General features: G+C 45.8%; 1 protein-coding gene across 4 annotated transcripts; it reads right to left on the bottom strand.

The window, feature by feature from the left end:
* Window positions 1-249: 249 nt before the first annotated feature.
* Window positions 250-16,027, bottom strand: METTL13 (methyltransferase 13, eEF1A N-terminus and K55). 4 transcript variants are annotated; one of them, XM_072830607.1, is made up of 8 exons: window positions 15,598-16,027; window positions 13,264-14,023; window positions 11,782-11,981; window positions 9,993-10,188; window positions 8,973-9,140; window positions 7,475-7,690; window positions 5,180-5,311; window positions 250-3,665 (listed from the first exon to the last, which is right to left on the bottom strand). In XM_072830607.1, exons 1-8 carry the CDS (start codon window positions 15,748-15,750, stop codon window positions 3,391-3,393), a joined length of 2,100 nt encoding a protein of 699 aa, XP_072686708.1. In that variant the 5' UTR covers window positions 15,751-16,027; the 3' UTR covers window positions 250-3,390. The 4 variants fall into 4 exon arrangements, with proteins under 4 accessions (XP_072686708.1, XP_072686713.1, XP_072686709.1 ...); XM_072830612.1 differs by having other exon boundaries at window positions 2,520-3,665; window positions 11,782-11,973; window positions 13,724-14,023; window positions 15,598-16,019; XM_072830608.1 differs by having other exon boundaries at window positions 2,520-3,665; window positions 13,264-13,828; window positions 15,598-16,019.
* Between the last annotated feature and the right edge of the window lie 10,476 nt (window positions 16,028-26,503).

Genomic DNA, 26,503 nt, shown 5'->3' with positions numbered 1-26,503 from the left:
ATTGGGCGTTTGCCAGAGCCAGGGGTGGGGAGGTAGATGCAATGAGTGAAGGGGGTCAAAGGGTACAAAATTTCAGTTATAAAATAAGTCATGGGAACGTAATGTACAACATGGCGACCATCATTAATACTACGATATCGTATATTTGAAAATTACTAAGAGTAGATCTTAAAAGTTCTTACCACACACACAAGTTTCCCAGGTATGTTAGTTTTCTATTACTGCTGTAATGATTTACCACAGACTTAATGGCTTAAAACAAAACACATTTATTATCTTATATCTCTATAGTGCAGAAGTCCGAAAGAGGTCGCACAGGGCTAAAATCAAGATGTTGGCAGACCTGCATTCCTTATTGGAGGTTCTTGGGGAGAATCCGTCCTCTGACCTCTTCTAGAGGCTCTAGCTTCTAGAGGCTAACGAGCTCTCTCCTTCTTCAAAGCCAGAAACCATCAGTCAAATCTTCCTCATACTGCATCACTCGGACATTGACTTTTCTGCCCCCTTCCCACAGTTCAAGACCTTTGTGATCGTGTTGGGCCCACCCAGATAATCAAGAAAAATCTCCTATCTTAAAGTCAGGTGACTTACAATATTAGATCCATTTGCTACATTAGTTCCCCTATGCAGCGTAATGTAACATATTCACATATTACCAAGATTAGGACATGGACATATTTGGGGACCATTATTACCATTATCAGATGACCCCAATAGGAAGCTGAGACTACTGGTTTACCACATAGGAATGGACTCAAGAAATGGCTATTAGCAAGCTGAGCCCTGATGGAAGACTGGAGGCACACACTGAAAAACCAGTGTGTCGAGGGATGGTAGAGAAGGGGCAACAGCCAGCCTAATCAATTTTACATTGTCGCAGAACTTGTCTTGCAGGAGGAAGGGGTTATCAGGTGATTTATTATCACTCAGCCTCTGAGAGTCCTGGGAAGTGAAACTGTACATTATGCCAAGGATGCTGGGACCATCTCAAGAGTAGCCACTGCAGAAAATGGAGGTCACTTAACAGGATGGGACTTTAAGACTTTTGGGACTGGTAGCTATCAGCTTGCTCCTTGTTTTACGTTCACTCAGAGCCTGGGTGTATGCCAGATTCTCACATGCTCTGTAGGCTTTCCCCCATGGTGGAAGATGCAAATTACCTGCCCATAGGTTGAATATGGCTTGAAGATATTTTCTGACTGGCCATTATTTAATAGTCACACACACAAATACATTCAGGTTGTCTGGCTTTTCTTAAAAGATCTAGCTTTGCTGGGAGAGCATTCCTGCAGGACAGCTCTCAGTTGGGAGAACAGTGGCTGCCTTTTGATAGAGCACTTATTCTCTGGTTTGCTGCAGGCTTCATCCTAGCCTGCTCACTTCATATATTTACGTTACTGGTCTAGTCTGGAAGGTATTTGAGTTCACAGGCCTCCCCCTCCTCCAGATTTCCAATGCCTCAAGTTAGGCAAAATTCTCATTAAGACCAATTTGCGTGTCATCAATGCAAAAGTGAACAGCTCTTAGATGTTAACTAGGCTTACTGCAGTGATCATTTAGCAATACACACAAATAATGAATACCCTCTCCTCACAATTTCAGGAGCACACCAAGGGGGCTTAAGACCAGTGTCTGAGTAAACAGCCTTGAGTCACCACGTGTACATGACCAAAGTGGTCTCCATTGGTACAAATCTCTCTGTAGGAAATGAAGCTGAAAGCTGCCCAACTATAATTTTTGCCCACTGATCCTTCTTCAGTCTCTGGAGGAACACATACTCAACATCACTCTTCTTTCATACCCACAGACTTCCAAAATTTTGAAGACAACTATCATCACCCATGACAGCCTCTTCCCACTTCCAAAGGCTTTCCAAGAAGTCTGCTTAATTCCCTGGATGACTTTCCCAAGATATTGTGGAGACCTCATCTTCATTCTGGTAAATCCTGAGCTTGCTGTGCCACCCAAATGTGCTATTCCAAAGTCAGCACAGCTTGAGAGTGAGAACAGAATGGCAGAGTAGATCCTCTGACTCAGACCCCATTCCTTTATCACCTGTCCTAACACTGAGTGAACTTACAGATTAGAAAATAGAGGATTCCCAAACTAGAGCCCTTTGAGGTACAGGGGCATTGCAAGACATAGTCTTCCCTTTACATGATGGCTCCAGGGAAAGATCATCCCCTAAGAAATACCAAGTATTTGCAATGGATAAAATCCAAAAACCCTCTGTCCTTACATCCTTTCTCCTCAATGAGCTAATACAATTTTGTAAAGATGACACTCTAACTTTGAAATATGCTATACCTCAGGAGGTTAGAGTCCATTTGAAAGAACCTGTGAAGTAACTTGGGGTGGTAGATGGTGACGACGTTTATTTTCCATGGTGATGCTCATTAAGTCAGCCTTGGCATAATTAGAGGAGATGAAATTCAAGCCAATCTCTGAACTGCTGGTTTTAGTTTCAATAAACAGATAGGACTGCTGTGAGAGGCTCAAGTGAGACTTGGGGTTAGATGTGGTTTTAATTTAACTTTCGTTTATTTCATTAAATGAGATAGTGTATGTGAGTCACTTAGTAAGTTACTGGAACATGTTCGTTTTTATTACTAATCCATGTTTTCTAGCCATTCTTAACCATCTTTACTTCCACCGCAGTCTTTACACTGGGTCCCACATATAGCTGTCACTCAATGAAGGAGAGTGAACTGATACTGGAGATTTTAGTCGACTGTCTCTGACATGCAGTAATGGGGCCACTTACATCCATCCCTTCCACAAGAACAGAACAAAGAGCTTAGGCTACAAGGTTGGGGTAGTTGAGGAAAGTTGTTAAAGTGGGTTAATAGATTCTTAAAACTTGGGATCATGTCAGCAGCAGTTCCATCTGGGGGGAGACAGAGTAGATTAGATGTTCTCACAAATTTGTCTCACATCTATGGAAATCCTACTCTCTTTATAGTCTTCTGGCACAGAATACTATGCTATCTCACTTGAGATCATTCCCACAGAACCAGTAGAAAGATAAAGTGAAAGCAAACCAGCAATCAAATTTGATTGTCTTCCATCCTAAGGAGCTTGGTGTATAGTCATTAAGGCATCAGCATCTGTTGGGGGCTCCAGCAGGGAATCCTACTCAAGGACACAGCACAGGAAGCAGAGGGGATCAATCCAAGTGGTACTAAAGAGGACAGGATGGGAAGGACATTTTTTATTTCCCCGGATCTTCAGGCAACCTCACTAAGCTGGAGGTCGCATGCAACTGAGTATGAAACCAAGAAAAATATGAGGCTTAAAAAATACTGTGCATTATAATTCTTCAATCTCTGGAAGGCTAGGAGCCCAAGGTCAGTGTGGGCAGGAAGCGGAACAGACTTCCCAGCCAAGCAGTCACACAATCTTCACGGTCTTGAGCATATCTGACAGTATGTAAGTGTCATCCCAACCCCTCGCAGGCTTCCTCAGGGTCTGCTCCAAGGCCTGGGCCATCTCCAAGAGCTCTGATGTGGCAAGTTTCTGCTCTGGGTGCAGCTGACAGAACAGGATCTCGTTTACTTCACCCTCAATTCGCCGGACATACAGGAGAGGGAAGACTGCTTTGAGCCCGGTCAGCACTGAGTCCTTCAGCCCCAAGTCCCGGCACACGAGGTTGAGGATAAAAACACCTATATGGTGGGAAGGAAAAGAGTCATGTTCTTCAGATCAGGAGACATGCTGGAGGCAAGATTCAGCTCTGAGGAATATACCAATTCCTGCCACAGGGAGGTTGGTGGCCTAGGAAAACAAAACTGCGGTGAGTCTGCAGAGAACACACCGCATATGAAGACAGAGAAGAGCATGGGGAATACGTGAACTACGAGAAAACCTGAAGCTAATTTTTGCTCTTCTGTGCTGCTAACAAATTCCCATTCTCCGTGCCTCAGTTTCCCAAACAATTGCTTTGAGAAAGAAAGAATACATACCCCAAGAAAAAAATGTACTAATTCCACAGGGATGTTAGCTTCCTGACGTACATTATGGAATATTTATCAGCCAGTAAGAGGACCAAGGTTACCATGACCTGTGACAATGAAGGTTCCAAATAACTCTGTTCACTCAAGTACCTGACACAAATCAAAACATCTGGGAGGCTGTCAATATGGACTAAGAACTCTCGCTTCCAAGTCGCAAGCACTGGGGTTGGAGTGCAGCTTGTTACCTTGTGTCACCCCGGCAAAGACTCCTTACTTGGTTTCCTTATCTGAAAACAGGATGCTACAAAGATGACACAGCACAGCCTAGTGCAGCCCACATGGAAAGAAATCAAGCAGTAGCTAGCATGACCAAACTGGGAGAAATGTGAATTGCTACACCTTGTCAAACTGTGTGGCAACATCTAGAAAACCCCAGCTTACCAATAAACTATGATCCAAATTACAACCCTACCTACAAAAATGTTTTATATATAACCCTACCTACAAATATATAACACACCTGCAAATATATCTCACCAAAAGGCATCTATTAGAATGTTGATATCAGTACTGCTTATAAAAGCCCCAAGTAGGAAATATCTTACAACAACAGCAGAATGGAAAAATGAATGTTGTATAGACACACAATGATACTACACACCAATATAAAGGAAAAAGGTAAACACAACGCTATGGATAAATCTCATAAAGATCATCTTTGGTGAAAGAAGGCAAACAGTATGTTCCATAAGATTCCATTTATACGAAGAAAAAAAATGGGCAAAACTAAGCTGTACTGGGGCACCTGGGTGGTTCAGTGCTTGAGCATTGGTCTTCGGCTCAGGTCATGAGCCTGGGGTCCTGAGATCGAGTCCTACATCAGGCTCACTACAGGGAGACTGCTTGTTCCTCTGCCTATGTCTCTGCCTCTCTCTGTCTCTCATGAATAAATAAATAAAATCGTTAAAAACAAAAACAAACCAAGCTATACTGACTTAAGTTAGAATAGGGGTTATCCTTGAGAGGAGGATGAGTTACTGGAAGGACCTAAGAGGTAGGCTTTCTGGGGTGCCGCAAATGTTCTGTGTTTGACGCTGGTAAATGGGTGTGTTCAACTCAGGAAAGTTCACTAAGCTACACTTATGACGTGCACATTTTTCATTTAAAACAAAACAATTTTGAAAGGGCCCACCCCTCATCCCTCCCTAACCTTTTATACTTCCTACCTTCCGGAGTCAAGATGCTTTTGACCTTCTGCAGGAAAGGCTGGTCCACAAAAGCTGGTGGTGGACAACTCATGCCCAGTGTTGGATCCTTACTGTCTACATCAAACATGATGACACTGTAGCGGGGCCGTGCTGGGAAAGAGAAGCAAACAAGTCTTTGTCTACCACCATTTACATTCCTACTCCCTATATTCCCTGTGACCTGTGGTGGCCACAGGTGGCTAAGTCAGAAGGATGACATGGAGACTGTCGTTTGCCTGTAACAGCACTAAGTGCGCTGTCCACGGAAGTCATGGTCAATCAGGGTTCTGCTGTGAGCCCCTTACATTAAAGACAGGGCCTTTATCTGATCTTTTCCTCCGTATTTAAAGAACCTTTCAAAGGCACACACATTCATGGGGTCCATGCTAGCAAGATTACTACTTGGCTAAGAGTCCATCTATACCAGTAATTTTCAATCCAGGCAGAACATTAGTCACCTGGGAATATTCAAAATACTTTGAGAATCTGGGCTCCATTCCTGACCACCTGAGTGAAAAACCCTGGCGTGGGAGGAACAGGTCAGAGAGGAGATAGGAAGCCTCTGGTATTTTCCTTGAACTCCCAAGTAATCACCAAATCAGGCAAAGTTGAGAACTACTGCTAGGCAGCAAAGCAGCTGCCTAAGCCTTTAAGGGCGGACTCTGCAAATGGCTGTGGGAGAAAATGTCCTCAAATTAGTTAGTGTATCTTTTCTAGTCCTCAAACAATAGCTGGCTCAAGAAAGATTTTGCTAAATGAGAAAGAACTGATGATGCATTGGATGAGGTCCTTGCTATAATGAAAACAGTTTTTACAAGGGGTAAGCCTACAATACTACTGACTTTTAGCAAACTTTGAGACTATGATACTAATTATTCAAGAATTCATAAATACTGACTTAGGACTACTGCATGCCCATAACAGGGCATAGCACAGATCTTGTTTGGGTTTCTTAAGAGAGCAGAACATGTCAGCTTATCAAAGTCCAAGAACAACCACTGCCCACATTTGTAGGAGCCCTCCAATGATCTGGAAGGTGGTTGTTAGAGGTGACTGCCAGATTATTCAAAACCCATCAAATGGCTGTCAATACAGCAACATGTCACGCACTGACAGCCTACCATGAGCCTAGGGCACTTTTCAATGTTTCACATGCACTAGCTGTGTTGGGCCTGGGCCCCCACACTGGCCCCAACCTCAGAGGTAATCTCTGATATCCTTAAATTCAGTTTGCAATTAAAATCTCTGCACCAACTGTCCACCCCAGCACCAAGGTACTCACCCCAGGCATCCTGCTTTGCCACACCTTTACTGGGAGATGCCCTAATCCAGTGAGAACCAGAGTATCAGCGATGGAATGGGCAGACCAGGAGGGGTGGGTGGCCTGAGCTCGCCAGGTCCACTTAAGACTGAACCAACCTGACTGACTTCTCCCTGAGGGGCTCAGGCTCTGGGAAGCACCATCCCCAGCCTCCATATCAAGTGGCAAAAGGATCACAGGAGCTGTTGCAGAACATTAATATGTCTTTTGTCATAAATCAGGGATACGAATTATTAGAGCAAAATGGAGTCTCAATTCCAGCAGCAGCACGGCCATCAGCATCCCCACGGAGTAGCATCTACCTCAGGGTTCCTGAACCTCAGCACTACTGACATTTGGGGCCAGATAATTCTTTGTCATGGGTGGCTGTCCTGTGCACTGTAGGGTGTTTAGCAGGATCTTTGGTCTCTACTCACTGTCAGAAGTACCCTCACCCTGCGGTTACACGCATCAAAAACATGTCTGCAGACACTGCCTGATGCTCCTCAGCTTTACAACCACTGATCTACATGAATGCTGTTTTGCTCTATCTCTGGCTTCACCTCCAGCTGAAAGACTGAAAAAAAACACTCCCAACACACACCCCAACTTTTCTTCCTCTTTTCCTCACCCACTACAGACCTTAGGTTTCTTGGGAGGATGAGGAAGTGACAAGAACACAGAGTTAAGAAAAGAATCAGGAGAAAGACCCACTGATCTGTTAGCACCACAAGCAGAAACGGACTGTTTCACTTGTTGCTGTAGCCCAACCCCTAGCACAGTGCTGAGCACATGGTCGGCACCCTGTATTCACTGAATCAATACAGCAACCAAGGAATAAACAAATCTACAGTCAAAGACTGGGACAATGCTAATGCTGCCGTCTTAGAGATGAATTCTAGAGGCCCTTGCAGGCCTGACAACCTTGCATTAATCTTCCCTCAGCACCCCTCCAAAGTCTCCAATAGCAGTACCTTCTCTTCCCGCCAGGCTGGTAATATAGTCCAGGCCATCTGCAATATGGACCTTCATCCGCTCGCTCTGGGAGAAGCCAAACCACTGAGTGGCCACGTCCAACATGGAGGGGTCGATCTCCACAGCATCAATGCAGGACTTCGGGAAATGATCGTGGACAAACAGGGGGAGGCTGCCCCCACCCAGGCCTACCACCAACATTGCCAGGGGGGTCTCTGCAATAAAAGAATACAGTATCATTTGACAATCTGCTTGCTGACAGTTTTATACCATCCTTGGGGAGGGGAAAGGAGGAAGTTGGATTACTGGCTCTGCCCAGGGGACACACAGTTTAGAGGCCTAGCCTCTCTGTCTCATCCCAGAAATGTAGAAGCCAATCTGACATCTGAAAACTCACCCCTGGTTACACAATCCTTTCTTTACTAGATCCAGAAGCTGAACCAGTATGTTACTATTACAGACCTTTAATGATCCCCAAGCACTCAGCTGACATCGTATCACCATCTCTAACATAAGCATTATTAGATTCCCCTTAATCTAACTGGGAGGGATGATAGCCAACATCTCTCTCAAGATCACAAAGCAGTGGAGATGCAATGCCCTCTGCTCAGCTTTCAATTCAAAGGCCACAACTGCCCTCTCAGACACATAGCCTAGGGACAGCAATCCATGTGAGTGAGTTCCAGAAATCACAGGAAAACAAAGGCCCAAATCCTAGCTGTAAGTAAAGAGAAACCTCAGCTACCACAGGAGGATAGAAGTCAAGAAACAAGAATCACTCCAAGGAGACACTAAATAGAGGATTAATATCTGAGGATTAAACCTAAGAACTGAGACTTTAGGGACATACATCAGCACCTATACAGGCCAAAAATACAGGGTGTTTCAGTAAGACACACTCAGGACTTCAGGTGAACAGCTACAAGCTTAGATAGAAAAAGGAGTATTTTTTACCACTGTAGTTGGAGCCAAACCTGTTATTAGTAATAAGGCTATGACTGTACTGCCTACAATATAGGTTTTTTTATTTAAGTAGAAATTCAAGTAAGAATTGCATCTGGTGCTCAAATTATAACACATGACTGAAAAGCCAGAAATTCTTCTAAAATGCAAAGGCATTTTTGGAGTCATGATTTTAAAGGTTAATCTGGTTTCATGGGTAGACTCATAAGCAGACACTCATCAAAGAACAACTTAAAATCTGTGTACTTTGTGTCTCGTTGAATATATTTTATACCTTAATATTTTAAATAAATGAATAAACAAAAAATTTAGACATCCACACACGCAGCCATTCCAAGATCACAATTAGAGCTGAGGGAAAAGTTACTGAATGTTTATTAAATTAACTTGGGAGATGGCTGGGAAGAAGCAAGCTTTGCTGTATGAGCATTTGTTGGTCTCTAATTGCTGTGCTCGAAGCACAAGCCAGCTGACACAGCATCCATCGGCAATCTTACAGGCCCCTCCTGTGGAGGGCAGGGGCACTTCCCTCACCTAAGAGCAGCTCCGGGTTTCTCAGCAGGGCAAGGCCGGCAATCATTGCTTTGTGGTGTTCACAGCACAGGTAACTCTTGTCAATGGACTGCCCTGGGGCAGCTGAGAGGTCCTCGGGAGTGTTAGCAGGCCGTTGCTTTTTCCTGTCCTTTTTCCGTTTCTTCTGGGCTAAAGAAGAGATAGAGATGATGAGGTCCTATGCTTACTTAGCACTGTAGTCTGCGGAAGGGGAGCCACATCAGCAGCACTCTGCTGTAGTGAGCTTGATTCAACTCAAAACCCATACCACTGGGCATGGAGCCTACTTAAAAAAAAAAAAAAAAAAAAAAAAATCTCAGAGGACATGGCCTAGATCTACACTGCCCAATACTGTAACCTCCAGCCACTTGAGGCTATGGAAATGTAAACATTAATACAATTTTTTAAAAAGATTCAATTCCTTACTTGCAACCAGCCACATTTCACATGATCAGGAGCCACACATGGTTAATGGTGACCATATTGGGCAGTTAAGTGATTATTAAACATTCCCTCCAATGTAGAAAGTTCTACTGAATAGCACTGGACTAGGTGACCTCTAAGGTACTCACCAACTCTAAAGCCTCTCTGAAACATACTAGTAGGTGGCACTATGGAGAGGCTCTAAATGTTTCTGGCTCATCTCACAGAAGTTTACTAATGAATATAATACAGATGCATATGAAGCAACATGCAACACAGCCTCTAAACTGAAGGCATTAAAGTGATAATCACAACTATTTGGTGAACCACCTCCCCAGCCCCTCATCATTTCAGACCCAGGCTCTGCTCAAGAATAACATACACCTCTATTTTGCTTATTGCCACTTACACTTTAAGAGCCCAGATGGTAACAGGACAACTTGCAGAGCCCTGTGCCTCTGACCACAGGTACCCAGTTCTGTCCTACATCTTAGCCAAGCTGCCAGGTCTTTCTACCACCCAGATGGAGAGTCCAGCCATGTCCACTTGGATCCTACTAGTGTGTTGATGATACCTCACCTCTGTGAGACGCATCCTTCAGCAACCTTGCTTCTGACTGCACCACATTCCTGTTGCTAAGGAAGATCAGCCGCCGGAAATAGTGCTTGTCATCCCCCTGCACATCCTCGACCACGTAGCTGCCACTCAAGGGACTGCAGTTTTGGTGCTGAACAGTCCGGACCCCAATGTCCCCACCCACAGACAGAAAGGGCACCTGAAGATATAAAAAGAGATGTGGTCAAACACCACCTCAATTAAGAAACATGAGGAATTATAACCCTTTCCCTTTGTGGGTATATGAGGAATCCCCATATCAAGGTTCTAGACAGCAAGAACTTCCAAGGTTTGCCTTGAACTTTCCTGAGCCTTTCAACACATCCCAAAAGATTTAATTCACTCTTCTGAAAACCAATTGAGCACAAAGATTTCCAAAACCCTCAGTGAAATGAAATGGGTTCTCCCTAAGAAAAAAACATGAGTGGGGATTCCTGGGTGGCTCAGCAGTTTAGTGTCTGCCTTTGGCCCAGGGCGTGATCCTGGAGTCCCGGGATTGAGTCCTGCATCACGCTCCCTGCATAGGGCCTGCTTCTCCCTCTGCCTGTGTCTCTCTGCCTCTCTCTCTCTCTCTCTCTCTCATGAATAAATAAATAAAATCTTAAAAAAAAAACACATGAGTTTCTCTTTAGGAATCCTAAAGGACTTTCCATAAAAGCTGGAGGGAACACTCAGGAGAAGACTATAACTATGAGAGAAGGAGCCTGAACAGGGATAAAGACAACAAAATCCAGAGGGAAAGCAAAAATTCCAAGTTTGGAAAATCTCTCCCTTCCCCCAATTATTCTCACCTTTTCCCTTATTTTTTCTAAACAGGAAAAAAAACTAGGAGAAAAATACATCCCCCCCCCCAGACTTTTCCATTTCTCTTTCTAATCTTTACTCTCTCTTTCTAATCATTTCTCCTTTCTAATCTTTTAAAGACCTCCAAGAAAATTTCATAATCACCAGGGGCCTCGGACTTTACAGAGATGTAGGCATTGGACAGAAGGTGACAAATGACCTCCCCACAGGATCTGCATCTCTCTGGTGGACACCAACCCCAGAGTCTGCCAGGAAGAATCAAGCACGTTCATCTGCAAACACAAGACAGCCTAGTGGGCAGAACAGCAGGCTATAACCTGGGAGTCTAGGTTCATCTTTTCAAATCCGTTACTTCAGCAACAAGCTTCTAGGGACCCTGGCCTTCCTATCCATCATGGATAAAGTACCTGCAGTACATTCGCCAATCAATGAGCAGGATGGAACAAGACAGTATAGGCTGATGAATACCATAAACACTACTTGCCAAAGTAGTGTTTTCCTCCACAGGAAAATACCTGACCAGCAATACTAGTATCCTGAAAACTAACCTGAGCTGTTTTTGCCTCTTTTCCATTCTACACTCAGATAATGATGGTTCTAGAAAACAAAATGGTCAAGGAAGGCCTGCACAAAAAAGGGTAAGGAGAAACATTCTGAGCAATGCACAGTATAAAGAGCTGGAGCCTGCAAGGGGGAGAGCATTTGTGGAGTCTCAAAGGCCACACAAACACAGATGCTACTATGGGTCTCCAAAGAGCAACTACTCACCTTCCTCTCACTACCTGAAACAAGAGAACTAAGTACTGACCACTCAGTTCTGAGGTGTTGATATGCCCTCAGGAACAGCCTAAGGGATGAGACACTAGTCCCAGCTCCAAGACACCTTCTGCCTTCCTGCGTAATATGACTTCTCTAGAGATCTGTGAAAGCTCTGCCAAAGCTTTGTTACCTGCTGCTGGCTGGGCATCCCAGCAGGAGCCAACTCCATGACTCTGGCTGACAGCTCGGCCTGGATGCTGTCCATGCCTTCATACTGCTGACCTCGGTGGAGGGCCACTGTGATCAGCCTCCTGAAGCCTGCAGTGGCCGCCAGCTGCTTCCGACCCTCCTCCATGCCAAAGAGCCACTCGGTCTCCCGACCCTGGGGGACTGGAAAGAAGCAGCTGGTGACAGGGAGTCCAGGGAAGAGTGTTCAAGCCCCAATCAATATGACCTACATGGCCACGAGTCAGCCTTGGCGTAGGCCCAGCATCCCTTCCAAATGTGACCCACTGAGGATTATCACTTCCCTAGTACACAAGGCCCAGAGCAAAGCAGCCATCAGACACATGGTAGGACCCACATGACCCTGTGTGTAAGAGGAGAGAGGCAGGCACCTACTGCAAGAAAAATAGCAATAATGCTAGCGCTTATTGCATGCCAAGCAGTATTCCAAGAAGTTTACAAACAGAAACTAATTGAATTCTCACAGTAGTCTAAGGTACAGGTGGTATTAATACTCCCATTTATAAATGAGGACATTGAGACACAGAAGCTGAATTATTTGCCCAAGTTATTTGCCAATTAATTTCCCACACCATTAGTAAATTTCCACGATTAGTAAATGGTGAGGCTGGGACTCAAACCCAGGCAGTCCAGCCCCAAATTCCATGCTTATATTGGTTATACCATTTGTTCCCAAAGGTAGACAGGTAGGATTATGGAATACTTGGGAAAATAGCTCACCTGTCAGCAAATCACCAGCATGATGATTTCAACACCTTGCCATTGTCTAGAATTTGCTACTTTTGAAAGCACTTCCTCATCCTTATCATTAAACACCACTATTGTTTATTAAGCACTTACCATGTGGGAGCAGCACCCTAAGAGACCTTACACTTTTCACACCTATATGACACAGTCAACTAAATCACTTTATAGATGAGGAAACTCAGGCACAAAGAAAAGGAATGTCTGAGGTCACACCACCAAGAACAGACTGAGCTAGAACTGGAACCCAAATAGTCACTTTTTAAGCTACTACTCTGTACTGTCTCCCTAAATTCAGCAGAGAAGCACAGCAAATTCCCCCCAAGTCATGCCGCTCACAGGCTACAGAGCTGACTCTGCTGCTTGTTACTCCATGTTACAAAGTAACTCTCAACACTGTGAGACTTACCTAAATTGATCTGTCTTGCCTTTCTCTCCTCCCTACCAAACCCATTCTCACACTTTGCCAAGCTTTTGCAATGAAGATGTGAAGAAATATGCCTCAAATCTTAAGTAGGTAGCTGGACAGCTGCTACTCCCTCTTCCTCAGGCCTGGACTAGTCTAAACTCTTGAAGTGCCACCCCCTGCAAGATAAAATCGGCCAAAGCATACCCAGCCACCAAAGTCCCAGCCCTTATGAGCCAGCCCCTCCAGGGAAGAGAGGGAGCAATCCCAACTCACTGATGAAAATGGCAAAATGATTGTCCCGCGATGGTTTCACAGTGGGGCTGTCCACCACGTGGAGGGTGTAGCGTGGCTCCCCCGTGTCCCCATCGCACAAGTCCAGAGATACACTCCCCAGCCCGGCCTTGCGGTACAGCTGGCTGCACAGCCAGGCATACTGCTGCCGCTCCCGCACCGCCTCAGCCAGCCGCTCGGCACTCTCCAGCCGCACAGGCTTGCCCTGCTCCTGAGCACAGAGCTCAAAGATTTGAAGGGCAGAGCCAGGGACTGGCCTGAACTTGGTCATGATGAAGGCAAAAACAGGTAGGGAGAACCGAGGCTCTGCTTCCAGCACCTGGTCCTGGCTGTTGGCCACCTGGTGTACCCTCACCATCCACCCCTCCCGAGAGAAGTGACCCACTGCTTTCTTCAGGATGTGAGCCTGAGCCAGGGAGATGCAGAGGTAGCGACCGCCCACCTGCAGGACACGGCCAACCTCAGCCAGCATCCTGTCCACTTGCTGCAGGGTCTTCTCCTCCTCGTCCGTCAGGACAGCGTCCAGGGTGCCCTTATCCAACACCACCTGGAAGGAAGCATCAGGAAACTCCATCTGTGTCATGTCCATCTTCAAGAAGCTCATCTGGGGCCGTCGGCTGGCATTCCGCTCCTTCATTTGCTTGATGACCACCTCACTGATGTCGATGTTCACTATATCCTGATAGCCCACATCATACAGCTGCTCACTGAGCTCTGAGTTACCGCACCCAATCACCAGTACCTGAGGGAAAAAGCCAGTAAGATGAAGGTGATCAAGGTAAAGGAATAACTGGCAGATACTTCCCAGAATCAAGTCTCGGCATGGCTGTCAAATTTTTAGAAGGTGCAGATGCTACTGTCAGGAGAGAGCACCATTACAGAGGTGATTCTAGGCTCCATCTTGAAAAACTACGGCTTTGAGAATCTCACTTTGAAATCCACATTCATGGGGCAACCCCGGTAGCTCAGGGGTTTAGCGCTGCCTTCAGCCCAGGGCGTGATCCTGGAGACCCAGGATTGAGTCCCACCTCAGGCTCCCTGCATGGAGCCTGCTTCTCCCTCTGCCTGTGTCTCTGCCTCTCTCTCTCTCTCTCTCTCTCTCTCTGTGTCTCTCATGAATAAATAAATAAAATTTAAAAAAAAATCCACATTCAGCCACAATGATGCAAGCAAGGTATGTAAAAAGGGACTTTCCATATTGCAAAAACAACCTAGTCCAAGCTTTCCCTGAAGCAAGCATTGAACACTCAAGTGAGAGAAGTCACAGAATCTAAAAACAGTAGTTTGAACTCAAACCTCCTGTTTGACTCTTGAAAACCTTGCTGTGACATAACTCTATTCCACTCGTGGCTTCAGGTCCACCTGACCATATTCTGTTACTCTGTGTGTTTCAGTTGGCTCCACCACCAGTACAGGAGCCCAAAGCAGAGCTTGAACTCACAGCCCAGAGACCAAGACCTGAGCTGAGCTCAGAAGTCAGACACTAACTGACTGAGCCCCCCGGTGTCCACACTCTCCTATTTTCTAAAGCCAAACTTAAAACACAAGTTGCTACCTCCCTCTGTGGGGCAACTGCACATTGATCCTTAAATATTCTCCCCCAATGTCACTAATCTCTAGAAAAGTGCATAAATCTTAGACTAGATAGGATTGAATTTAAAAGCCCATGTGGCCGCTTACTACATGTAGGATCCTGGGCAAGAAACTGGCTCTCAGAGCCTCAGTTTCCAAGTCCATGCAATGAATGAACCTTACAGAATTTATTATGAGATTTGAAATGTTGAACACACATAGCACCCAGCACGAGGCTTGGCAGGTAGAGCGTCCTCCAAGAACATTACATTTACTCCCTGCCTCTTCCCCACCTGCACTACATACAGTTCCGTCTCCATCAATCGCTGGCACTGTACTCCCCAGCTGTCATTTATGGAACGTGCCTTAGGGCTCTTGTTGCTGATGAGCTAAGCACGGTGCCTGAATTAGGGTGCCAGCCACACCAGTTCCGTGAACGGGCTCCCGTGTCCGTCAGCCACCGGCACTATCTGCCCTACAGGGTGGACAGGGACAGAATCACCCACCACGGCTCCAGGGGGCCATCCCCGCCCGGACTCCCAAAGGATCCCTCTTCCAGGGGGATCAGTGATTCGAGGAGGGGCTGGCGGCAGGAGGTCTGTTCTCTGAAAGCCCTGAAGCAGGCACGTTTACCTTCCTGTGGGCCGAGTGGTGCGGAGAGCCCGGGCCCCAGCACGCGCCCAGCGCGGACGCCCTGCTCGGTGCCCGGGGCCGAGCACACCCAGGCCGCCAGGCCGCGCTCACCTTCTCCCGGGGCTTGATGTACTTGTGCAGCACCCCGCACAGCTCCAGGTAGCTTCCATACCACTCGAAAGCCTTCTTCCCTCGCTGCTGGAAGAACTTCTCCCAGTAGTCAACGGAGCCGAAGTCCTTGGCGCTTTTGGGCAGGAGGTTCATGCTGCCGGCGTCCGACCGTCCCACTCGCCCGCGGAGGGACCATCGGACGGGCTCCCACACGCGCCGGCGGCGACGCTGCGGCGGGACTCGCTCCGCCACGAACACCCACGCTCACTTCTCCCCCGCTGCAAACCCAGAGGGACGAGGCTTCCGCGCCCGCCCACACGCGAGACGCCGAGCCCACCCCCGGCCCCCGCTGCTCCCGGCTCCAGGCCGCGGCCCCACGTGCGCGCCCCCTCACGCCACCTCAGGGCGGGGACGCGGGACCCGCAACCACATCCGGGGGCGCGGCCGCGCGATTGGCCGGCCTCGCAGACCCGCCCCGCGCGGTGGCTCTGGCACCTCATTGGCCGGGACGCGCTCGCCACGCGCCTGCGGGGTCCACGCGGGCGCCGAGCGTTCCCTGCGCGCGGCGGGGGGGCGGGGCCTCGGGCCCAGGTCCGGGCGGAAGGGGCCGCGCTTCCGGGGCCGCGCTTCCGGGGCCGCGCCGTCGGCTGTGCGCGCCGCGCGGGGGCCTCCTCCCCGGTGTGAGGTTTCCCCGCGCGGCCCTCCCGGCCGGGTGGCCCCTCCCGCTCCGAGCGGACCTCGGGCCGCGTCTGACCCCGCGCGCGGCCGGCTGCGGACGCTGGAGGAGGCTCCCGAAGAGAAACAGCGGTGCAAGGGCGCGAGGCGAGGAGTGAGGCGAGCACGCCCAGCCGCAGCCAGCCCTCCTCGCCTGGTTGTCTTCTGCGTCTCCCGCGCACCGTCCCTTCCCGTAGCCGCTTGGATGACTGAGGTTGGTTTTGGAGGAGGCTGGCCTGTCGGCCACGGGCAGGATTCCCCTGTTACCGTAGCGACGTGAAGCTGCCGCCGAGGAAAGCAGCTGCACGCCCAGAAGCTGCGCCTCACCTTGTCCCCCAGAGGACAACACGCACAGTCAAGCTCATTTGGAGCATCAGCCTCCCTGATGGGAGTCGTGCTGGCGCCATCGAGCAGTGGCTGCGACTGCTTCCTTGAGGCGCTTAACGGACACACTGCCCTGTCGTCTTACCTGATACCCTAAGGAAGGTCCTGTGAAGCGCGTTTCACGGCGCTGGGAATAGCGGGAGGGAGCACCCAGGGAGCAGGCAGGCGGGCGTGTGGGCGTGCCCTGGGCGTCGACCTGTAGTCGGGGGTGAGGGACCCCACCAGCACAGGGGCCACGTAGACTGGTGGTCGTTAGTGGACTTCGTTTGGTTTACGACCGTAGTTCTCGATCTTAGCCATGATTCAGGATCACCTGGAAGACCTATTAAAACAGGTTGCCGCATCTCGCTTCCAGAGTGTCTGACGGATCGGGTCTATGCTGCGGTCCAAGGGTTTGCATTTCCAGGAAGTTTCCTAGCGATACCCATGGTTGGTTCAGGACCACACATTGAGAACTATTTCAAAGTATAAGTAAAGAGAAGAGCCGACAAACTTAGCTCCCACTCCACAACGTTAACAGGTTACTCTAAAAGCCCCCAGCAAGTGACATCAAAGAAAATCCGTCTTCCTGGACCGCCTGTTGAGTTCACGTTATTTCCTTTCAGGAAGGGAACCCGAAGGAGCCCCTGAGGTGGCGTCAGTTACTAGAGTTCCTAATGAGTAAGATGTGGGTTCTTTCAGAAAACACTTAATGAGAGCTGAGGACATTGTTTTTCCTTGAAGCGCTTCACGATACCAATGAAAAAAATCAGATAGCAACCAAAACCACAGCCTCTGCCCTCTCCCCTGAGGACTTAAGTCATCAAACGTTTACATTACCTACTAGGAACCAATCTTTGTGATGAAGCTATGGATGCAGGGGTAAGCAAGGTGGTCACATGGTAGACACTCAGCAAACAATGTCAAAAAATAATCTGTATGAAGGTCGTGATGAATGCTGTGAAGAACAAGTATAAGATTCTGTAACAGCAGATACCTTCCAGACCTCCTCTAGAGGTGACCACTTCTACGGCTCTTCTGAAAAAGGGACAACAATTTTCTATAATCTGTCAGGTTGGGTAAATACTGCACACCTGAAGTTGGTCTAGTGGTATCAGGCTGACATAGTTAAGAACCCAGTATTTCACCCTCTGAAGGTCCCTTCAAGAACCTTTGGTTCCTGCTTCCCCCTCTGTCTCTTTTGTCCTTTCTGTGAATGGCTCTATATTGGAAACGATAGTAAGAAGTGGTTTCTGTCACAGCCCAGGCGCCAGCCCCTTATCTAAAGCCCTAAAAATACAATTATTTTTTGCACTGTTTCAGACCAAGAGGATAAGTAACTTACCCATCCTCACCTGTGACTGCTGCCCTGTTAGAGCCAAAAAACCAGGTCCAGGTCAGAGCACTTGAAAAGTCACTACAGCTTTGCTAAAGTGTATGAGTGACTCTTGCAGAAATACTTCAGATTGAGCATTAGACTTGTCTTTTATAATACTTACATTTGAAATGTAGTTCTCTCAACGCTTGACAATAAGATATAATTAATAGCTGTGCATCCTTGTATAGTTAAAACCAGTTAGATATTAAGATGGTCTGTGTTTGGAGATCTCTGGGTGGCTCAGCGGTTTAGCACTTGCCTTAGGGCCAGGTCGTGATCCTGAAGTGTCGAGATCTGGTCCCACATCGGGCTCCCTGCATGTGGCCTGCTTCTCCCTGTGCTTGTGTCTGCCTCTCTCTGTGTCTCTCAAGAATAAATAAATAAAATCTTAAAAAAAAAAAAAAGATGGTCTGTGTTTTATCAGGAATTCCGGGGTGGCTACCAGTGTGCTTTAAAATGCACAGTGCATGTAGATGAGATCATTCCGTGTCATACCCTAAAAATATAAATCCAGACCTCTCTCAGTATATAATCTGCAATTAGTAGTCTTACTTAATTTTAGCATGGGGTTCCTAGCAACAATATTAAACTAATTGTTGCTGAAATCTTTGCAAAAGGAGGCATAGATAATTAAAGCATTTCTGAAAATGTGGGAGACAGAGAATAGCATAGAGCATGTGATAGACAGAAGACACTCTCCCCCTGAGACGTGTATGTCCTAATTCCCAGAACATGTCAATAAATTAGCCTATGCTGAGAGGGAAATTACGTTTCCTAAGCATCTGACGTTAAAATAGGGAGACTAATCTAGATTATCCAGATGGGCCCAATGTAATCACAAGGGTCCTTAAAAATGGAAGAGGGAGACAGCAGAGAAAAAGGATAGAGGTGGTAACATGAGAGGGATTGGAGCCGCATTGCTGGCTTTAAAGATGGAAGAGGGGGCTGGGAGCCAGGGAAAGGGCCTTCCAGCCTATGAAAGCTGAAAGAGCCAAGGAAAAGAATTCTCCCTTAGAGCTTCCAGAAGGAACTCAGCCCGGTAGACACCTTGGTTTTAGTCCAGTAAGACCCCCTCGGGCTTCTCTCCTCCAGAACTGGAAGACACTAAATTTGTATGAAGTCACTAAGGTTTTGAAACCACTACAGAGCATTTCCGTGAGAGGGTATGGGTGGTTGGGCAGAAGGTTACAGTGGGAAGAATGCAGCTTCAGAAGCTAGAACAGAACTGAAGTGAGCAGCACCTCTGTTTTGAGAAGTCTTCCGTTCTGAGTGTTCAGATTAAAGCTGTCTGGCCGTAAGAAGCCAATGAACAATGAGGCTCATGACAGAACTGATAGGAGAATGCTCTCAGGGAGAATGGAAGCAAATGATGTCTGGTCATATACAGGGAATAGGAGACCCGAGGACTCAGAATGGTGTCCATATAGGCGTCTGGATGACTGGGGAAATTGCCTATACAATGGAACAGGGGAAGGAGAAGGGAGGTCATTTGGAGAACTGTTGCTTGAGAGGAATTTAGAAGTCACCGTGCTACCCACGACAGGTTCAAAGCCACTCTCCCTGTCCTGCATGCCTATCCCAGGGCTCATTCCCTTCTCAAATTCTATCAGTGGCATCCAACTGGACTTTGTGGTCCAGACCATGAAAATACCTCATGTGTGCGGTGTAAAACTGTTTAAAGGGAATCTCTCCTTGGTGTCCAGGGAGTGGCTCATGCGGTGCTGGAAATGATTTCATACTGGAAGTCTTTGCAAATGGGTTTCTTTTCCAAATTGGAGAAGCTAAGAATTGGACGGTCCCCTGAGTTAGAATAACGGAAGGCAAGCATGACATTCTAGGATAATGTTGTACCAATTTATTACCTGGTATCAGCACTTTCTTTTATTTATTTATTTATTTATTTATTTATTTATTTATTTATTTATTTATTTATGATAGTCACAGAGAGAGGGAGAGAGAGGCAGAGACATAGGCAGAGGGAGAAGCAGGCTCCATGCACCAGGAGCCTGATGTGGGATTCTATCCCGGGTCTAGAGGATCGCGCCCTGGGCCAAAGGCAGGCGCCAAACTGCTGCGCCACCCAGGGATTCCCCATCAGCACTTTCTTGAAGGCATTCTTGCTGACCTGAGAAGTAGTGCTCAAGCTGACATTGGATTCCTATATCAAGATAATCATAATCGTACTTTTTAGTTTGCATAGCACTTGCAATTTGCCGAGAATCCCCTTACACATTAACGTGAATTCATGGGATGGACACACATGCACATAATTGAGGGAAAACTCCATTGGTTTTGAAAAAATTAAACAGTTATGTATGATGGAGTGAATTTAGCCAGCCTGCCTTGGTATTATATTTGATTCCCAGGATTCCCTTTGTTTAATAGTTTCTTCTGTCACTGTGGACATCTGTAGGTGACTCTTATCCTGATAATGGGTGGACCGCATATCTACTTTAATGGGGGAAAGCAAAGGGCATAGCATACAGCAAGCTGCTTATCTTTGGGGCCAGTGGCCATAATATTTTGAAAACTAAAAATGGTGAGGGATGGTGCCAAGGATGATGGCCTGTGCTCTGTGCATCAGATCCCTACTGTGGAGTCTCCCAAGGCCTGTTTTTGCTTCTTAACTTTGTTTTGTGCAGCCCGGATACTGGGAAAGATTACTATTACAATGTTTTCTCCATAATTCTAAACTAGAGTTCCTTTGCAGGAAGAAAAACAAACAAACAAACAAACAAACCTTGGAAACCAAATTGTTTTTTTTTTCTAAACTCTAGTGCTCAGCACACGTACCATGAGCATTTTATGTATCCCATTTTAATTGGATAGTCTCTATCCTCTGCCCATAACAAAATATTTCTCTACCACCAAAGAGAAGGACTTTAAATAGTACTTAATGAACAACATCCTTAAGTGCTCCCACCAAGATATATATATATATATATATATGTGTGTGTGTATATATATATATATATACTTAACCACTCAGATTGAGATCCTTGAAAGAAACCAGGAGAACAAAGGTAGTCGAACAAAGGAGTCCTATGTAATCCTTCACTAAAACTAAAAAACTTTTCATGACTTAAGAGTGCAAGAAGGTCTTTTCCTAAGAAGAATCTCAATTTCTGAGGCCAAAACACTTCACTGCCCTTTGTCCATCCCGTCTTCCAACAGTAGATCTTTAAGCTGATTGTTCTGGTACAGAGAAGGAATGAGTTTACCCCAGTATGCGGCAATTGCCTCCAAACAGCAGCTCTAGTGGTTGAACCTCAACAGACAAATGGCCTCAGAAAATATGGCCCGAGTATTTCTGGAGCTAGACAGCAGGAAGGGGCACCTAAATGACTAAATCTATACCCCTTTCATGATGCCAAATGATACAGCTTAGAGATACATGAAATTTGGAATCAAAGATCTAACAGTTCTCAATGTGTGAATTTCATCACGCTTGCTGCCTTCCAGTCCTCTGCCTAATGGCCTCCACTATTCCTGCCCAACACAATCCATTTACTACTCAGCAGTTACAGTGGATTTTCAAGTATATATAAATAGCATTTTTTTCCATGGAGATATACCTCACAAACAAAATACATGATTTAAAAGGTGCACTTCAATGTGAACAGAAATTTCTCCAATGAAGACAAACTCATGGCCAACAAGCACATGAAAATATGCTCCACATCACTTGCCATCAGGGAAATAGAAATCAATACCACAATAAGATACCACCTGACACCAGTGAGAATGGCAAAAATTAATAAGACAGGAAACCACAAATGTTGGAGAGGACTGGAGAAAGGGGAACCCTCTTGCACTGTTGGTGGGAATGCGAATTGGTACAGCCACTCTGGAAAAACAGTGTGGAGGTTCCTCAAAGAGTTAAAAATAGAGCTACCCCTCCACCCAGCAATGGCACTACTGGGCATTTACCCCAAAGATACTGATGTAGTGAAACATGGGGACGCCTGCACCCCAATACTCAGCAGCAATGTCCACAATAGCCAAGCTGGAAAGAGCCACGATGTCCTTCAACAGATGAATGGATAAAGATGATGTGATATATACATATATATATATATAGTGTGTGCATATGCATATATGTGTGTGTATATATATGTGTGTATATATATATATATATATATATATATATATATATATATATACACACACACACACACATACACAATGGAATACTATTCAGGCATCAGGAAAGACAAAACCCACCATTTGCTTCGAGGTGGATGGAACTGGAGGTATTATGCGGAATGAAATAAGTCAATCAGAGAAGGACAATCATCATATGGTTTCAGTCATACGTGGAATATAAGAAATAGTGAAAGGGATTCGAAGGGAATGGAGGGGAAATGAATGGGAAATTAGAGAGAGAGAGACAGAGACAAACCATGAGAGACTCCTAACTCTGGGTAACAAAGGGTTGTAGAAGGCAAAGTGGGTGGGATGGGGTAACTAGGCGAGGGGCACTGAGGAGGACACTTGAGGGGATGAGCACTGGGTGTTATACCATATGTTGGCAAATTGAATCTAAATTTAAAAATGTAAAAATTATAAATAAAAATGTGCGCTTCAATGGTTTCTCTTTCTTTAATAAATTTATTTTTTATTGGTGTTCAATTTGCCAACATATAGAATAATACCCAGTGCTCATCCCATCAACGCTTCAATGGTTTATAATATATTCACAGCTGTGTAACCATCACCCCCATCTAATTTCACAACCTCTCCATCACACCAAAAAGACATTCCCTACCTATTAGCATTAGTTGTATTTTCCCCCTCCCCTACCCTCTATCACTAATCTACTTTCTGCCTCCATTGATTTGCTTATTCTGGAGATTTCATGAAAAACGAGTCTTGGAGGATGTGGTCTCTTGTGGATGGCTTCTTTCAATTAACATAATGTTTTCAAGGTTTATCCATATGGGAGCGTGTAACAATATCTCATTCCAGTTCTTGGCTGAATAACAAATATTTCATTGTTTGGATATGCAATGTGTGGTATATATCTGTTCATCGAAAGATTCGTATTTGGGTTTGACCCATTTAGCTATAATACTGTTGCTGTGCAAGTGTTTGTATGAATGTGCAATTTTAGTTATGTAGAATAAATACCTAGCAGTGGAATTGCTCAGTCCTATGATAATTCTGTGATTGACTCTAGGAGGAAAACAATGATCATTTAAAAGTCTAAATCTGTTTATGTCACTCTCCAGTGCTTTCCAAAACACTGAGAATGAAACCAAGACTCTGCATGTGCTATCAACTTTTAGGATCCAGGGCCTACCTGCATCTACAATTCCCTCTTTCACCACTCACCCATTTGCCAAATCCCAGACACACTGGCTTGCTCTACAAACCTCAAAAATTCCGAACTCCTTGCTTTGGGAAATGTGGATACCTGCTCTCAAAAGAATGAAGCTGGACCTTCTCTTCACCATGTAAACAATTAACAATAAATGCATTAGACCTAAGTGTAAGAAGGGAAATTATCAAACTGGCAGAAGACGTAGGGAAAATCTTCATGAGATTGTATTTGACAATGCCTTCTTGGATATGACACCAAAAGCACAGCAACAAAAGCAAATACACACATGGGATTTATTCAAACTTGGGCACATCAAAGGAAACGCTAAACAGGGTAAAAAGACCACCTGTGGGGTGGGGCAAAGTTTTGCAAATTATGTGTCTAATAAGAGGTTAATGTCCAGAATGTGTAAAGCACCACAGCTTAACAACAGCCACAAAAACCCAAGTACACATGACCAAAGGACTAGAACAGACTTTTCTCCTAAGAAGATACAAATGGCCAACAAGCATTTGAAAAGATGCCCATTCATCACTGATTGCTAGAGAAATGCAACACAAAACCACAATCAGATGTATTACCTTGTACCCATTAGGAAGACTGCTAACAGAGTAACAGGCAGCAAACCATAACCACAGGCATAGACCTCCTCCCTGAAAATCACCCTAAACTAAGGTGGTGCTTCAGACTGGCGACAGTCAGTCCCCATTGGGACTTGCGTCCTTATCAGGTCTAGGGTTTCTCCAGTACTCTGGGGCTCCCAAGGAGTGTTTCATTGAAAAATTTCAATGCCCTGCCCCAGGAAAGCAGTCTAGTATCCCCTAGTTTTATGTTGGGGGGAATACCTACATCTGCATAGTTAGTGATTGGGCCTAGTTTTTGTCCAGCAAAGCTTGTTCCCATGGAAGCCTACAGATCCTTGCTCTGCTCCAGATCTCTGGCAACTCTGAACTTGTGCACTGCATGCACAGGCACCATAGCCTCTCCAGCAGTCTGGGGAGGGAGCCCACTCATGGTCCAAGTCACTCTTCAGGCAGCACCTGCGTATTGGCAACAATCAGACACCACCTGGACTCCACCACTTGATGGAGTCCTAGGCATCTCTCTCCACTAGGACTTTAACTCTCTCTATTGGAGGACTCACCAGCCAGGCAATAGGCTAGCAGTATTGTATCCTCCAGCCCCCCTTCAAGGGGAAGGTGCACAGCTATGCACCCCACTGCTTGCAATTGGGCATAGGCCTTGTCCCCCAAGAGCCTGCTTCTGTGACTCAACCTCTCCACACCCTTGCCCTCTTCTAGATCCACGGCAACTGCTCCACAGAGTGTGTGTGCACAGTAACATCCTGTTAGGAAGCCTTGGGCAGCTGGAGCCCTCTAGCTCTGGGGAGCTAGGTCCATCCAGCATCACCTACATAGGCCTAAGACAGGAGAGAACCCATTCCCGAAATCACTCTGAGGCAGCCAGTATGGTGGGTGAAAGTTAGTCCCCATGTACACTTATTGTCTGTTCAAATCCCCGACTTCTACAGCATAGACCAAGAAAAGAAGCAGAGCTAAGATAAAAGAAAAACATTTATTTGGGGAGTCTGGTTTGTAATTCAAGGAAAACAAATTAGGGTAGCACCTCAAAATGTGTCCCCCACCAGATAATGAACATTAAGTTTTCTTAGGAGAAAGGGAATGCTTTATGTGTTGTTTACAAGAATTTTGATTGCTGTTGGCAGCAGAAAACTAACTGTGGCTGAATAATTGGTTGCTAGGGCTGTCACTAAGCAAAAGCTCTTACTGCAGCAAGTTGCAGATGTTGGACCAAGTCCTTGGAATATTTGCAGTCTAGCCCAGTTCAGCATTTATAGTTTTATTCCCTGAGAACATGGATAAGGCCCATTTCCTTAACGGTCTCCCATCTCCATGTTAAAACCCCTTGCATAGAGACTCCATTTTACTTCTCCTTTCACATTTCCTCTTTTGATCAAGCCTTGCTCTGAAAGCATTGCTGACCAACTATAGATTTGCTTAGGCCCATGTCATTGAGATGGATCAGTCCTAGAAAGTTATGTCCCACGTCAGAGGGCATTTTAAGTCTGATAGTCAATTCAAGATGTCACCGTCACTAGGGTTAGGCCATGTTTGAGCAACAAGGCAGCGGTCAGAAAATTCTGCTTAGGCACTTTCCTCTTCTGCAGCTTTGTTAAGCCATTTGGTTCAAATGAATCAACCTGTTGAGTGGTCATAATCTTGGTAGTTGTGGAGGTTCTGGATTCCACAACCACCAGTGTATTAAGTGGAACTTTTTTACCGAGCATATGAGCATATTAAGGGTAATTAGCAATATTAATGTTCTAAAAATCTCATGGACATTCTGCATAATGATCCAGATAACTAGTACATTGTTAAGAATATCAAATTAAGGGGGCACCTAAGTGGGCCAGTAGGTTTAATTTAAGCCTAGGCCTTCATCTCGGGTCATGATCCTGGGTTCTTGGAACTGGGCCTCTGGTTGGGCTCCCTGTTCAGGGGGAAGTCTGCTTCTCCCTCTCCCTGTGCCCCTTCGCCCCTCTGTGCCCTCTCCTTTGCTCACTTACTTTCTCTCAAATAAATAAAATCTTAAAGAAAAAAAGAATGTTGCATTAAGTATCTAAGGGGCTCAATAAATTTAATAATGCAATAGAGCAGATCTAAGGAAGTAAAAAAGAAAACTTACATCAGTTTATCAAGAATTGAGATTAGAAAAATAAGATGTGAGATTGAAGGGTACATTTATCTGTTATCATTCCTTGGTTGATCAAGGATATTTCATTCATTAGTAAGAAAAGCATAGTTTGTACAGTCCTCAGAAAGTCTTTTTTCTGCAAATAACCTATTTTTTTGTAACTCACCAAGGTTAGTACAGTTCCATATTTTTAACAAAATGGAATCCAAAGTACAAAATGGATTCACTGCTGACAACTCTTTTTTCAAGGTATGTGGTTGAACTAGTATGGTTATGACTGGGAAAGGTTGAAACAAGGTATGGGAACAGTTGGTCCTAGCAACTTAACCTGATAGGTAACACATAAAGGCTGTGGGGCTAATCAGCAGCACCACTGGGACTAGAGCAATTGGTTGTAGGGAGGACCCAGGGAT

This window comes from Canis lupus, chromosome 6, assembly GCF_048164855.1.
Source record: "Canis lupus baileyi chromosome 6, mCanLup2.hap1, whole genome shotgun sequence".
NCBI lineage: Eukaryota > Metazoa > Chordata > Mammalia > Carnivora > Canidae > Canis > Canis lupus.
This window is presented reverse-complemented; position numbering and strand designations above follow the sequence as displayed.